This window comes from Aricia agestis, chromosome 1 (genome assembly GCF_905147365.1).
Source record: "Aricia agestis chromosome 1, ilAriAges1.1, whole genome shotgun sequence".
NCBI classification, from domain to species: domain Eukaryota; kingdom Metazoa; phylum Arthropoda; class Insecta; order Lepidoptera; family Lycaenidae; genus Aricia; species Aricia agestis.
Window position 1 is genome coordinate 11,719,473 of NC_056406.1, and position 17,058 is coordinate 11,736,530.

At 35.7% G+C, this 17,058-nt stretch overlaps 1 protein-coding gene across 1 annotated transcript; it reads right to left on the bottom strand.

The window, feature by feature from the left end:
• Window positions 1-980: 980 nt before the first annotated feature.
• Window positions 981-15,009, bottom strand: LOC121725753 (transcription factor Sox-14-like). Its single transcript, XM_042112853.1, has 3 exons — window positions 14,807-15,009; window positions 1,534-1,831; window positions 981-1,144 (listed from the first exon to the last, which is right to left on the bottom strand). The coding sequence occupies exons 1-3, from the start codon at window positions 15,007-15,009 to the stop codon at window positions 986-988; spliced, it is 660 nt and encodes a 219-aa protein (XP_041968787.1). The 3' UTR covers window positions 981-985.
• Window positions 15,010-17,058: the final 2,049 nt, after the last annotated feature.

The following is a 17,058-nucleotide window of genomic DNA, read 5'->3' on the forward strand; positions in this document are numbered from 1 at the left end:
TCTTTATAACAATATCTCCTAGCTATATTCACAAATAAACGCTAACACCTATACCTATGATATGTTATCTATTCGAATGAAACTTTACATACATTGCACAGATTTGCAGAATTGCACTATTGATTATCGTGTTATGTACAGAGTAATTTGGCTATATTTACAACGCCGCGCTGAAAGGCTGGACACAATGTTTCAAATAATATGCATTACAATGATAATAATGTCTTTCAACTATTTTCGTTTATGGATGTGAATTGGGACAAATGACGTTTAAAAGGAAATTCCTCAAATATAATATTAGTAACATGATTTGACTGTACTATTGGCTTAAGAGCCAGCGACAGATAAGCTTTCGACATTATATAAAAATTTAAAGTTATCCTGTTAATCGCTTAATTTTTAATCGTTAATAAAATCAAAGTTAATCATTAATAGTCGCGGAAACTATTGGACATGAGATTCCTACAGTTATCCCAAAGAAAATAAGGGAAAAAAATTGAGCTTTATAAGTCTACAATATCGAAGGTTAGGTAGACCTTCAGAACTGGAAACTCCATAGTTGCTGGTCGTTCTTACCTGTATAGGATTCATATACAGGAGAACTTTCAGCTTTTATAAAATGACGAAATCTAGCTATCGCTGGCTCTTATTCAACAATCTACATATCAATGTAAATTTCGTGAATGAATAATTAAAATCAACGAAAAATAGATGTCTGAATTTTTGCTTCTATTGAAATATCGATAATGATAGCCTTGATGCTGGACATGACAGGTATACATAAAAATGTTTATTGCTTTTCAGGACCGTAATTTTTTCAACATCATCTTGATGATGGACTGTAGTCACATTGCCCTGCCTGTATTGCTACTAATGAACCACTACACTATCAGTCTTAGACGCTGTCGGGCGTGCTGTCTCGCTCGGTAGACGTGGATGGCCGCTCCCAGTGCGCGTATGGCCGCGCCGGGAGCGCCACCGGCCTTCATATGACGTGCTGGGGCGGCTCGTCGGTCTTCGTGAGCACGTACGCCAGGGGCCGCTTCACGTCGGGCGGGGAGGGCGACCGACGCGGGGGACAGCCGCACGGAGACAGCGTGCTGTTATACAGCGCGCTGCTGTATAGCGCACCGCCGTATAGCGCCTGGTGGACAGAAAAGATTCTCCGTAAGCGATATTACAGAATATATAGCGATATTAAAATTTGTGTGGCATATTAAAATATCTACGAGCAAACTACCCCATCGATGGTAGTCATGGTACTAGGAATGTCAATAATAACAATAGAAAATTCAGTAGTATTAACTGTTTGTGTCATAGTGCCAATACGTAATTGGATGTTTTACCTCAGTAATATATTTTAATAATAAATATAGATGGCTATCGCTATGTTTATCTAATTTATGACCGGAGATGTCTTAGGTCAATAGTACAATAATTATTGACCTAAGATATCTCCGGTCTCTACCGACTGGCATACTGGTTCCAATGAAGAAACTATTTTAAGGTTTTAGTAATTTCATTTCAAATAACCTGTAAATGTGCTAATTCGGCCGCAAACTTCCCATCGTCGGACGGTATCTTAGCAAAGGGGTAAAATGGATACGGTATCGGCGGGAACAGGGCTCTGCTCAGGTCGGATTTGTCGTGGAGTAGTGGATGCGGCATTGGCATCTGGTGGACCGTCTGCGGCAGAGGAGCGACCAGGCGAGGGGTCGGAGCCATGAGCCCGCTGATGTTGAAGCCAAACTTCGGTTCCTTCTTCACGAGCGCCTTAGGTTTCCTCCGCGGCCTGTATTTGTAGTCCGGATGCTCCTTCATGTGTAGCGCTCTGCGGACAAGCATATTTTTTATTTTTTCAAGTTGATATACCGAGCAGTGAAAAAATGATTTCAGGAGTTATTAACGTTTTCAAAATGTGGTTGTGGATTAATATAAATCAGTGACGGTCAAACTTTTAAAGTTTAAATAATGTACTGTGTACATAACACGTGTGGAGCAAATCGAGGACGACTTCTCGACTCGTGACTTTGTTTACGAGTACAAATAATTTGATTTAATACTGAAAGTGTTGGAACAAAGCGTTACAATGAATCCGCTAGGCAGAATAACATTATTATTTATGCAATAAAACGAACAATTGTGTCGAACGCCCGCCGCCCTTAAAACAACAATGTCAATTCAACAATGCGCGGATTATTGCATTGTCCCACTCACAATCGAGTGTTATTCCACACCCATCACTATGTCGATTTAAAACTCGATTTATTATAAGCCGTAGCGCCTGTGTTGTAAGGTTTGAATTCGATCGGCGTGAATGGCGGTTATGTTATGCAGCGCTGGGAGGGCAGCCGACACAGCGTCCGATTATGCGAGCTTTGTGATAGAATCGCGATTGTCAGCGAGTCGATTGTAATTATTCGAATGGACAGAGGGTGGATAATAGTTCATGTGCTGAGGTTTTTGAATGCTGTTTGCTGAATATTAGGATTCATATTTGTTCGATAATTTCTATTAACCTTTCTTTGCAATTATAAGCACAGTTTGAGCATCACTGGCATGAACTTGTCTTTGGGCATAATTACACACTGTGTAGCTAATTATAACTAAGGACATTTCTCTACGGTCATGGTAACAAGGTCGTAATTGGGATTGGATATACACTTGAAACTCATTTGCGCTTGTTAACGGTAATCGCTTACAGTCAGGTGATCTATTTATACTTACTTGCTCTTTATTATTCTATAATATTATGTAACTACCATCAAAGAAATATATTCATAGGCAGATGGCGGATCGTCACTTAATTTGGTGGTGTAAGGTGTTATGTCAAGATCACAGTCACTCAACCGAAAGATCACAATTAAATTCATTTGACAAAATGAAGAAACCTTATACTGAAAACAGTTTAATAATACCTACTCATGTTGTATTTTGTAGAGTCTATTACCCCCTTATAGACTCTACAAAACACAACATGAATATATTATTTAACGGCAATCTGCGGTAATCTGTTATGAGAGATTGAAACACCTGAGGTATACCGTATAACAAGTTTTAGTATTTCATGTGCGACTTAGGGTTGATTCAGACCGCACCGCGACGCGTAGTAATATTTCTAAATTTATATGGATTTGACAGATTCGCAAGACGTCTCACGCAATTGAAATCTGTCAAATCCATACTTTATGCCGCGCCGCGCCTCGCCTCGCCTCGTCGCGTTGCGGTCTGAATTGACCCTGGATTAGTTTAGGTGGCGGTGCGATACGTTGTTAAATGACACATTGCATTGACAGACTTGTCGCTTGTGGCTCTGCTTGTGGTGTCGGGCTGTTTCAAAGAACGTGCGAACATAAAACGTTGGGTACGCTAAATGCCATTTTGATTTTACGCACCGCGGACGTTTTGTGCGGTTCAGAAGAGTGTAGTCGTGATGTCCTCTAACGTGCACGTTAAAAAGTTATCGTCGACGAAAATTTATAAGCGTCTTCATATATTTCAATACATTTTACTTCCCTATGTTATCGTTTTACCGCGGACGTCCACGATATTACCACCACGTCTCAAATTAGAAAAGCGCACAACGGATCATTTAAAAATCCATCGCAATACCACGTGAGGTTTTTTTTTTTTTTAATGAAATAAGGGGGCAAACGAGCAAACGGGTCACCTGATGGAAAGCAACTTCCGTCGCCCATGGACACTCGCAGCATCTGAAGAGCTGCAAGTGCGTTGCCGGCCTTTTAAGAGGGAATAGGGTAATAGGAGAGGGTAGGGAAGGGAAGGGAAGGGAATAGTTGAGGGTAGGGAAGGGAATAGGGTAGGGGTTAGGGGATTGGGCCTCCGGTAAACTCACTCACTCGGCGAAACACAGCGCAAGCGCTGTTTCACGCCGGTTTTCTGTGAGAACGTGGTATTTCTCCGGTCGAGCCGGCCCATTCGTGCCGAAGCATGGCTCTCCCACGTATAAAGGTAAGGTTGCCACATGAATTGAGGGCTGACCCTAAGGGTGATCGCACATTTACCAACACGCGCGCGCCGAACGCGTACAGCGCGTGCGTTATTGATAAATGTGCGATCAGCTTTAGTTAACAATATGAATTTAGTTTATCCTTTACATTTAACATTCGGTCTGTACTCCGTGCGCTAAATGCGAAAATTAATTAGGAATATTGCTGCGTCACCCACCCTCTCCTCAACACTTATTCCACTGCGTATAATTAGGCTATTAATATAAATAAATAATTTTAATTACAATGTAAATAAAGCTTAGTAGGCATGTCTCCAGTAAGCAGCAACGGAACCCTCTTTTTTATAAGAGAACGTACGGGAACTATAGGTGGAATCACAATTATTATGACCGATCGAGATCGACCAATGGTCAAAATTCGACCTTATCTTCTTCTTTTGGCTCCCCGTTTGAAGTATTGACTATTTCAGATTTAATAAAATACAACAATCCATTTTTAATTTCACAACAGACTTCAACCATAAACAAAAGAGTATTATTCGTATGTATAGGCTTGTCATTCAGAAGATGGTAGTGTGCACATTGTAGTGTGTGTAATGTTTTATTTGTTAAAAAAATGTAATATGATAAAAGCATAATTTCAAAATAATATTAGCTCGATGCACTCTTTCACCATATAAACTAGAACTGTGCAAAATTTCATTCACGTACATTTCCGCATTTTTCGTCAAAAGTGATCCAAAGTTTTTCACTCGTGTATTAATTTAAATAAATAAATTATAATAATATTATTTCAGGTGAATAATCAACTTTAAGTTCGCAGTACCTCCGTTGCACACATTTCCTATTAGACGCATAAAGAGGGACATAATATTAAAAGTACGACAGATCAAAATTATAGTAACGTATAATAGTAAGTAATAGTGACCTGTTTATTGCGATTATACCTATTAACACTATGCCTTATCGTAAAGCTAAGTAAACAAATAGTTAAATAAACTATTCAATATTTTTTATTTATTTTTGCAGTTGAATAAATATTATTCATTTTTTCCACCTTGACTTACTTTATCTTTTCGAGTCAACAGGAAAAATATTTTTCAGTATTGTTTAGGTACTCCGTAGTATTTTCATATATATTATAATATGAATTTAGTTCTTTATTTATATTTATATCTTTTACGAATTTTTTGATTCGGTCGTCGCGCTAAAAAACTTGTGATAAAAGCTATGCAATAGGCAAGCTTAAAACCGGCAAAGTGCGTGTCGGGCTACGCGCAATACCGCTTTCCGTAGTACCGCTAGTTTTTGAAAATTTTTGTATGGTCTATGACTCTATATTTATGACGCGTTTTACATTACTTACAACATCATCTCAGTAACTTTCAAAGGAATTTGAACGAAAAGTTATTTTATCACTCTCTCAATAACTTATGAAGTCTTCTTAGCCGTGATAGTTTTGCTTTTAAATTCAGCATATTTCCTACTCCCGTGAATTTTTTCACATTTTCAAAAACAACCGTTTAGCTGGTAGAAGGGGGGGACACTGGACTCTAACGATTTTTCCTATTTTAAAACTTAATATTTCAGAAATGGATCCCTAAATCGGAAAATGATCTTTAAATATATTTTATAATATTAAAAAAAAAAAAACTATCCAACTGTTGACTATGGAACCCTAAAACGAATGTCTAATCACATAAAAAAGGTAGTCACCAGTCAGATATAGCTGACTAGTGATTATTACATAATATCTTACTATGAACAGCATAAATTAAAGACGCTGTTCATTTGTTTTTTTTTTCTTTAAACTTTTCACTTCGATTTTTTAATAGAAATAAATCGATTACAAAAAGTGGACACACAAAATTGGGGGTCATCGACCACCTCACTATCAATTCTTTCATTACTGTTTGTTTGTAGGCAAACACGATAAAAATAACACAATATCTCGCCCGAGAAAAAACCTATCTCTTTTTATCGGGCACTTTTTGGCGTACATATAGATATAATCGAGTTCGGTAAACATTGATACATCGATATGATTCTCGATATGAAAAGACGCTTTATACTTGTGTTGGGACAGTGTCTACACGCCTGACTTTACTACTGGCAAGGGTACTGAGGTAGAATGCTTGTACATAATCGTGTTCCCATTTTATGTGACTTTATATCATGGTAGTCATTACTTTGTGGTAATGCGTAATGTTTGATTACATATTGAGGAAATATAGTTTTTTTTCTGATGGCAGGTACTTTTAAAGTTTATATAATGCACTATACCAGGGGTTCCCAATGTTTTTCAGCCTGCAGCGCACTTACAAGTCAATCTTTTGTCACGGCGCCCCACTCTACCTAGCAATTACAAAAAGATACATAAATAAACACATTTAATGATTATATCGTTAGGTTAAGCAGGTAAATAATAATAAACATATATTTAATCAGCTGCCTGCTTTGTATAATTCATATTATAATTTTATTTTATAATATTTGTGGTTATGCATAATGATGGAGGATCGACTCACTGCGCCCCTCTTGCCTTTCCACGGCGCCCCAGGGCGCCGCGGCGCACAGTTTGAGAACCCCTGCACTATACTGTTAATGTTAACTTTACTTTAAATGTAGAGGGAGAGGCTGAAGAACCTCTTCCACAATTTTGATATATTGGAACCACGTTATAACATGTCTTTGTTTCTTGTTTGTAATTTTAATGTGACATTTACTACCAAACTCAAAGATATTAATTAATGATCACTTATGGAGTTACCAAAGTTAGTAAAATACATACTACATTTTCTTTGAGTTTCTATGAAAATTACGAAGTAATCATAAAATGTCTCTGTGTCTAGCTAGTAATATTAACTGGAATTAGGGAGATATTTCACTTCCGTCGCCATAAGCTCCTATTAAAATAGTTTTATCAATGAAACATTTCATAACAACACAATTATCGTGACCAAAATCGATAAGACTTAGACATTGTTTGTGCATTGAATCGAATATCAAATAAATGATAAAAAGTGTATAAATGCAAACACGGGCGCGCCTTTTTGACCATTGTGAGGATTACTGACCGATAACAGGAGCAGGAATACATCAGGACTATACAATTTACAATCTGATCACCAAATTATTTGATAAATAGCTTCTCAGTGTAGGTAGGTGTTGCAAGTCTACATGGTATGAAAAATAAAATTATTCTATCTGAATGATTGAAAATCTGGGTGTGACAAAATGACTCATATTAAAAAGCTCAAGAGTTTTTTTGTTTGAATGCGCTTATTTCACGAACTACTTGACATATTTATATTATGTACTTTGGCACACATTATACATTATACAGCATAGGGAAAGATTTATTCTATTCTACTTTTTTGCGGGAAAACGCTAGTTATAACACTTAGTGCCTAAGCTACGCTAAAATTGACAAGTTATTGGTTGTCAAGTTAAAACACTGCTATAATTATAAAAGGTACTAGGTTTAGCAGGTGAACTGCGAGGTTTTAAAGCATAAAAAACCTAATACCCTAATACCCTTAGTCCTTACGTACTTTGAAGTAAAGTAGAAATTTTGGAGTGGTTATGTAAAAAGTTAAAAAAAGTATGCCTAAATGCTTTACGGGCGAGGGGACCAAATATTATGTGCCGAGAAAAATTTCCTTATAATATTTTCCATTTAATACTTTTACGCATATACGAGCACCGAAAAATAAGACACCAGACAGTAAACAAACATAAAGACTATCAATTTGGGCGTATCAAAAACAAATTCCAACCCTAGCGCGAACATATCTCTTACAAAGAGCTAGACTGAAGGCATAAGCTTGTTTTTATAGCCCTGGCGGCTCCCGATAACGGCGCCCCTCAACAATGCAAGATATTATTACAATGAATGTCAGATAATTGTCTTCACCCGAGGGTCGGTTTTTGAATTGATTTGTTATGGTGATTTCGCACTGGGTTATTCAATTAGTGCGTTAATGACTCTGTTTATGTTGATTTTAGTTGCGTGGGATTCGAAATCCTGTCTAGTCGAAAAGTAAAGCAATTATTTTTCACTTTTGGAACCGTCACAAGTTATCTTTTGTTACCTTTAGGTGCATTAAGTGTATAAATAATTGAAATTTAAAATTAAATTACACAGACCACTAAAGCTATGTGGTTCTCCTGACAAAATTATCTCTACACTACTATTATACTACTATACATTTTATCTCTTCATTTCACACATCAAGAAATTGGAACAAAATGTTAATAATTATGATAAATAAAGGGGTATGAAGATTTTTATATGGAGCCAGGCCGACATACTGTCCGCCATAATTTTTTTTCAAATCGCGTTCACGAATAAGTAATTCTTTCAAAACTATTTTTGAAGGAATTATTAAACATATCTTCTAAATATGACACTTATCGCGGTTTTGTCCAAGATTATTTTTTGTTTTGTTTGTATTGATGTTAGCTACTTATCCATTTTTGAAAGAATTATTCGTGAACGCGATTTAAAAATAAAACAAAATGGCAGACAAGTAGGTCGGCCAAAATCATCATACCCCTATATATGACTGATTGATGTTTAAAAACAATAAATTATTGTCCACAATACAATACAATTTCCATGTAACAGACTACATGACACAAAATTACCCATGATTTGTAAAAAAAAAAATAAGTTACCAAAACTACATGACCGGGACCGGCACAGGCAAAAGCAAACAATGCCTCTAAAGAAGTTTGGCTTCAAAAATATGGTCAACTGCAAGTACCATGACTTTGGGTTAATTTACTTCTCGTATTACTCTCTCTTCTCTAAGTCGTTACTTAACATTTAAAGTTTTTCCTGTATGAAGATTTTATTTAATATGCGCCGCCTATACTTAGTTTTGAACCCTGTGAATAATGCCCGGTTCTAGGGCGAGTGAAGCGAGCCCTAGTATATTATACCCACAATCTGAGCACTTTTGTGGTACACTTTACGGAAAAACTGTCACACCTATTGCTTCGTGCTTCAACATAGTAATTTTTATTCATATGTAGATGTCTTATCATCGGTATGTCAAGGTTTGGTTACTATTAAAATATATAAAAAAAATCCTAGATTATTACCACGCAAAAAAAACGACACGAGCCCCTTACAAAGCTTGGCTTTTAGCTAGACGGGAGTTCACTAGCGCTTTTGATTCGCCAACATCAACACCTATCAAAAACTCTGTTGAAAAGGTACTATCAGAGAAGTTTATTCATAGGCAGATTAGTGGACCTACGTTTTTTTGATCGTGTTATGTCAATTCCAGCCGATAGATAATAACTAACAGTCTAACACTGAATTGACATAGCATGACCTAATACGTAGGCCCGCTATCTGCCTATGAAACAATTCCTACGATGATACACAAACTTCTCTCAGAAAACTTTAGAAACCTGGCATAAAACACAAAAGCTTATCGCGAAGGCAGTCTTCAGACGAAGTAAATACCATGAGAGTGTTTAATTAGTTTTATAACTTAAATCCTATCGCTGAGCAAACAGACAGTCAACAAAACTATGCACCTGTTAGTTATCAAGACAAAAACAATGTTTGTTCGTCACGGCTACAAGGCAGGGCGAACAGTGGGTACGATTTAAAAAATAAATAAGCAAATACACGAGCGGATGTTTAAACTCCTTATCATTTTGTGATATCATTTTTATTCTGTGCATTATATATTTTTTTAAATATTGTCTTCAAAAGTTTTTTTACCACGCAATAAAAATATTTATTATGAAAAGGAATTTTAGTTTCAGAACTTAGCAGCAGTTTTTGTAATATTAAGAAAACGCTATAGAAATTATTGTACCCCTTACAGTAATATTATGATCACTTCAAATAAGACATACAAGTGGATTTCAAATGAATAGCATCAGTGGATTTCCTTCATATTATGTCAAAAAATGTTAACAGAAGAAATGTTTTTACAGTAATTATTTGGAAAAGCGCAAAGAGTTGTTGTTGTTTCAGTATTTCAGTAGGTACCTAACACAGTATATTGATTAGGTAGAGGTAAGGTAGGTACAGTATATTGTCAGGTACTGAAATACTGCAAAGTAATCGTTGAGACTGTGTTGCAATAATTAGATTAAATGAAATTAGCTACAATTTTCAGTGTAGTAATTTTCAATTAGTGTCAAATGAAAGTACTGATATTTAGAAACAACATTTGCTTTGGTCGCGTTATTGTAGTCCATTTAGTTTAGAAAATAGTTAAATGCGAAATAATGTGATCCCATAGAACAATATTGCTTAATAATTATATATTATTTATGTTTACCTAAATGCTAATGCATCATTCTAAACTTCCAAATCAATCAATGCAATAAAACCAGTTTGTGCTGCTGCGCACACTGTCTGCTGCGACTACAGTCTGTAGTCTGGTTAGGTTAGATTAGGTTTAGCTTAGGTTAGGCTTAGGTTAGGTTAGGTTACCAGCAGCGGAATTAAGTGCTATTATTGAACACGAGTAAGTACTAATAAACACTGGTCCTCCTTATGAAAACCTTTCACCTTACCATCGCGCTTTTGCTTAATAAGCTAAGATACTTAATAAATTATGCATATCATCTTGAAAAATAAAATAGTATTTTATCCACTTTTAAAGTATATTTCGGCGACTCCTAAGTATGAATATATTATGTTAGAATTGTCCTTGGCCGCGGATAGCCCAGGCTCCATACAAATTTGCCCATACTCCTTTGTAGTTTATATCTATTGCTTTTAAAAAAAAAAAGTGTTTTATTCGTCGAAGTTGGGTAAAATTAAATTTTTTTGATTAAATACATAAAAATCTTTTGTAAATAATATGCATATACCAGATTTAATAAAACTAATTTGTGATCCTTTATTACGACGTAATGAAACCGAACCATTTTTGAAGAAGCTGATAACTGGTGACGAAAAGTGGATCACGTACGACAAGAACGTGCGAAAAAAATCGTGGTCAAAGGCCGGTCAGGCTTTACAGACTGTGGCGAAACCCGGGTTAACTCGCAACAAGGTGATGCTGCGTGAGTGGTGGGATTGGAAGGGCATTATTCATTATGAGCTGTTACCGCCAGGTAAGACCATCGATTCTGAACTGTACTGCGAATAACTGATGAGATTAAAGCAAGAAGTTGAGAGAAAGCGGCCGGAATTAATTAACAGAAGGGGTGTGGTTTTTCACCATGATAACGCTAGACCTCACACATCTTTAGCCACTCAGAAAAAATTACGGGAGTTTAGCTGGGAGGTATTAATACATCCGCCGTATAGTCCTGACCTTGCACCTTTAGATTTCCACCTGACCCATTTCAGTCGCTGCAGAATTCCTTAGGCAGTGTCAGGTTGACATCACAAGAGGACTGCCAAAACCACTTATCGCAGTTTTTTCATCAGAAGCCTCAAACATTTTATAGCAAAGGGATCATGTCCCTACAAACAAGATGGCAAAAAGTTATTGAACAAAACGGCACCTATATACTTTAGTCAAATGTAAATAAACTTGAAAAAATGATGATGATAAATGATAATAATAAGGAAAAGTTTAACCTACTCGTATGATATTACATCTCAAATTAGTAGCTAGATAAAATTTACCAGTGAAAGTCCCCTTCAATATTGCTCAAAGACCAACAAAAAAAGCTTTTTGGTCGTAGTAAACTTAACCTTATATTATATCCTCATAACCCAGTGGGATGGAAGACCGCCACGACTGGCGAGAGATCAGGCGCAGGACCGACTTTTTACATGCCCATTCGACGTATGGATCATCTTACTTGTCAGACAATCAGGTGATCAGCCTGCATTGTCCTTCCAGCGCGGAAATCGAACCCAAGACCTCCGAGTCAAGAGCCACGCTCTTAACCATTGGACCACGGATGCGTTTAAGGAATAGAGAGTGCTCTTGTGTACTGCGCACACACTTGGGCACTATAAAATTACTCCTGCGTAACTGGCCCGGTTTCAATGAAACCGGCCACCGACACCGCAACCGGTGTGGGAGTTATCATTATTATTTTTTATTATTTCGTTTAGCCTTATATTATATTTTTATATTATAATTAGACTAAAAAGCTGCTGATTTAAGCTCAAAATGTTATATACATATTTGTATTAGCAACTAGCTATTAAAACTAAATTATAAACTTTTATAAAACTAATTATACTATAAACACAGTCTAACAAAATTAAGTGATGAGTCTTTAGATATTTTAGGTAGTATATGAGTGTCTGGATAAGGAAAATTTTGGTATGTACAGGTAGGAAGTTTTGGAGGCGCCTCAACGTGTGTAGTGCTCAACGACTTTCTTGCTCACTTCGGCCACTTGCGAATTCCATGAGAGGTTACGGTCAAGAATTATGCCAAGGTTTTTGGCCGAGTAGATGTGAGAATGGTGGTATATTTGCAAGTCATCTGCGTAGAGATGGATGTAGGATCTGATTATTGAAGTGATGTTATTTTATAAACATTTTAGTGAGTTCACTGTCAAAGTAGCAGGGTTGAAAGAGTATATATTTTTTTATTTTGTATGGGAAAATTTCTGACGCTATGGCACTCGCCCATACAAAACACAAAAAAAGACGGGTTGCACTCCGGGAGTGCCGGCAGAATTTAAAACTTGATTATTAACGTTGTGCATTATTTTTTTAACCCATTTTTTAAGAAAATCGATTTTTAAAAAATCGTTTTTTTTTAATTAATCGAAACCCTTACAATCGATTAAGTTTTTAACCCATTTTTTATGAAAATAGATTAAAAAAAAAACGATTTTTTAAATTAATCGAAACCCTTACAATTTTTTTAACCCATTGTTTATGAAAATCGATTTTTAAAAAATCTATTTTTTTTAATTAATCGAAACCCTTACAATCGATAAAAAAATATCGACAATCGAAAAAAAACAATCGATTGTTCGATTAATCGATTTCAATGTTACAACACTACTCTCCAACCGTCTTACGGTTTTTCGGTCAGCATGAGAATCTGACGCGAGTTTCACAGTTTTTACCCATCCTACAAAAGTGCTCAACGCCGCTAAAGAAGTTTTCACTTCAAAAATTTGTTCTGTCAGCGCTGCTACTTTTACAGTAAACTCTATATAAAGGAAACATACACACCCAAAAGTATTACACTTAGTTTTGTTACATTCTGTATAAAGAACTACATTGATTGCATAGATAATAGATACATAATAATTAATATTGTGTTGAATCAATAAAATAATGTTTTGAAGCCTGCAGACATAATAATACAAACATATTTATTTTCCTTTTACCGTGTAGTCTATAGAAATGAGAGTATGTGAGGTAGGCTATGGGCCATTTAAATAAAAAAATAAAAATAATACTTCTAAGTACACGTAAAGGCATCAAAATATCGAATAAACAAGATTTTTTGTTTATTACTTATGGCTTATTTTTTTATGCTTTCAAAAAAATAAAACTATTAATTAGTAAATCGTTTTAACTTTTTTGTATAATTTGGGCAATAAATTATGGCATGATGTTAGAGTCGGCCCTTCCACTATAATAATATATCTTCGGGTTGGACACGAATTATTCTAATTTTCAATACAAAGGTGAACTAATAATAAGTATCGTAAACTACTACCGTTCACTCGTAAACCAAACTCAAATGTTAACTCGACTGGCAAGCACTAAATAGCTCTAATGAATGGATTCCATTAGCGACATGCACTAGAATTGAGCTATACGAGCTATATCTGTTACAAAAGCGAAGCGCAATTCTGTGAATGAAACGTATGTTCTAACTCTAGTTCCTTTAGAAGTAGTATTAGCGCATTTTGATTGATAAAACGTACCTACATGATACTAATTTCAATGATAGTGTCAGAGAAAAATGTTTTGTCGTTGGAAAGATTTTATAAAACTGATGTGTGCTTTAGTTGACCGACGTCTTCTACGTAGAAAAATATACTTTTACTTTGCGCAAATGAAGTAAACTGCATTAATCTTTTTTAGGATTCTCTAATCGGATCTTTTCCGTATGCAAAGGATAAAAACGGGACCTTCGATGTCTGTCCGTCTGTCTGTGTGTCTCCAAGAACCGCTATAGCTAGACTTCTGAAATTTTCACAGATTGTGTATATCTGTTGCCGCTTTAACAACAAATACTAAAAATAAAATAAATTAAATATTTAAGGGGGGCTCCCATACAACAAACGTGATTTTTTTGCTATTTTTTGGTCAAATAACGGCAATACATAGGCACTTGAAATATGCACGATATACACATTTTATTTGTAAAATAATTTTTAATAATATTTAAATAAATGAAACACTTAAGGGGGCTCCCATACAAAAAACAGACTTTTTGGACTATTTTTGCTCTATGTGGTACGGAACCCTTCGTGCGCAAGTCCATCTCGCACTTGGCCGACCTTTTTTCTTTAAATTACATTAATTGTTTATAGTAAGTATGTATTAATTTCATATTATTATTAAATGTAATCTTTTTTGTGGACAACGTTTTTGTTTCTAGTGATTTATAAAAATAAAGAAATACCTACAGAAATGAAAGAGAATTAAAAATAATAATTTGAGCGATGATCGAGACGGAATAAAATATGTTCATTATGGAAATGTTATCTTCGCAAAAAAAAAAATAGATTTAGTCACTATTTTCATTTAACTAAGAATGTCTATTATAATTGTGTATGTATAAGTAGTTTTTATAGTTTTAACTGCAACTGTAACTGACAAAATGTCTCAACGAAACAAAGATTTTGACATTTTATATAAAAAATTGTTAGTGCTGCGCTACTATTTCTGATACTCTTGAAAATATATGACCTTACCTCAGTCTCTTAGCCTCGTCTATGAAGGGCCTCTTCTCCATCTCAGTGAGCAGCTTCCACTCTGCCCCCAGCCTCTTGGAGATCTCCGAGTTGTGCATCTTGGGGTTGTCCTGGGCCATTTTCCTCCTCTGCCCTCTCGACCACACCATAAACGCGTTCATCGGCCTCTTTATATGGTCAGTCGGCTGTTTTCCGAGGGACATGATTTTATTTTCTATTTTTAAATTTATAATTTTTATTCTTTAGTATTGCACTCGAGATCTGATCATAGTTATTTGTTCCAAATTTAAATGTTTTATTTTTATAATTTGAATTTCGAACTCCCGTTTCCCGCGCGCTCGTGAAAAGCTCCCGAAAGCTCAATGCGGCGCTTTTCTTGACAGTGTCGGAGCCAGCGTCGGAGCCGGTCCCCCCTCGGCGCCCCCCCTCGGGGTCAGCCAATCGGGCGGCGCTATGGGCGGCCGCAGCGCCCCCATTGGGCCGGGCTGCGGCCGTCTCGCGGCTCAACAGGTGCCCGCTTGTTCTTGTTAGCATGTTTATTAGCGAGATTAAATTCGCTTTTTTAAACCGCAGCCCCGGCTTGATAGATGGTGTAATTGAATTGATTTCTAATGTATGAGGTGAGAATGTTGATTCGATTCGTTTTGAGGACCGAGTAAATTGTGTTAAGGTCGCGTCACATTTTTATTATTTTGATTTTTTTTGAGCTCAGTAAATTTTTTTTTAGTTATTGTAAGAAATTAGGGATTAGTGCGTTATTGACGATGTTGTATAATTTATTATTTTGTAAATTTATAGTTGCAATATATTTTATTCTTAAAAATCTTTCTAGGTAAGTACTGTGAAAATTAAAATTTTAACTTTAAGCCCAAATAAATAAATAATACAGAGAATCATGTAATTGAACAAACTATTTTTCCTTAGTTATAGGTATACTTACGCTTATATAGTAGCTATATTATGCAGCAGGTAAATGATTTATGATACTATATTGTAACAATAAATATTTATATTATATATAGCATCATTATGTTAGTGTAATATAGATGTGAGATTGCAGCAGGTGTAGTTCTTCATAGAAAAAAAATTACCGAGTTCTATTAACCGGATAAACGAATTAGTTCTCAAACATAGTTGAAGGAAACATATTATTGTATAGCTTTAAAAATATTATTCTAGATTTATAGTCTATTTGCGTTTTAGTGAGTAATCAAAACAATTGACAGTTTGACATTTTGTAATCTTTCTAAGTTATTCCACTTCGAACTATATAACCCCCGCGTTCCATTTGATGTTAATAAAAACGATCAAGATGCTCAAAATAGGAGACATTTTGAGCGTTTTGATTGTTTTTAACATCAAATGGAGCGCAGGGAACATAAAGGCACGGACACAGAGCGCTAATCAGGCGACAGGGCATATGTTATGCGTCGTATATCGCCTCAATGCCGGGGACATTTGCATGAGAGAGGCCTGCGGTTTGCAAACAATCCGCCACTGAATGACCCATTCGTAATTAGGAGGATGAGTAATGTGGCCATATTTAATGAAAGCCACTTGAAGTATATTGATGATATGGGTCAGGTCACATTGCAACGTGCGAGGCGAGACGACGAGATGCATTTTTAACACTCTTTTATTAGCTTGGACTGTATGTATATTTATTATTTTGTATATTGTAACGAAATATTTGAGCACGATTTTTACCGTTCTCCAGTAGTCTAATTAATACGAAACTTTATTTACGTATTAAGACGGGGATTAATCTCATTCCAAAACGATAACCTTGCACACAACCAAAGACCCGCTTGGTCTTTGGTTGTGTGCAAGTATATCGTATACGCATCGCAATAAGATTCATTTTAGCTTAGCATATCGGATCATTCGGGCGGATCTTCTCTATTTTTCATGTTTTTTTTAAATATCTTTGGAAATAAACAATAAAAAACAAAATTGTTCGGTTAAGGAGATTTTAATATAGATTTACTAACAATTTATTCAAATAAAATGTATAATTATCCTAGTTAATATATATAAAAATAGATTTTTATCGGAGGTGAGTTTGTAAATTAATTACAGCCAAAGTATTACGTTTTATTAAAATGTTTATGGTTTAAGATATTTTAAATATTGTGCTTTAAGTATATCTCATATTTTTTAACACTTCGTTATCATGGAACTAGGTAAACCGGGAGTCACGGAATAACAAATTGGGGTTTATACTCGCCTTAAGAGCCAATGGCAATGCGATA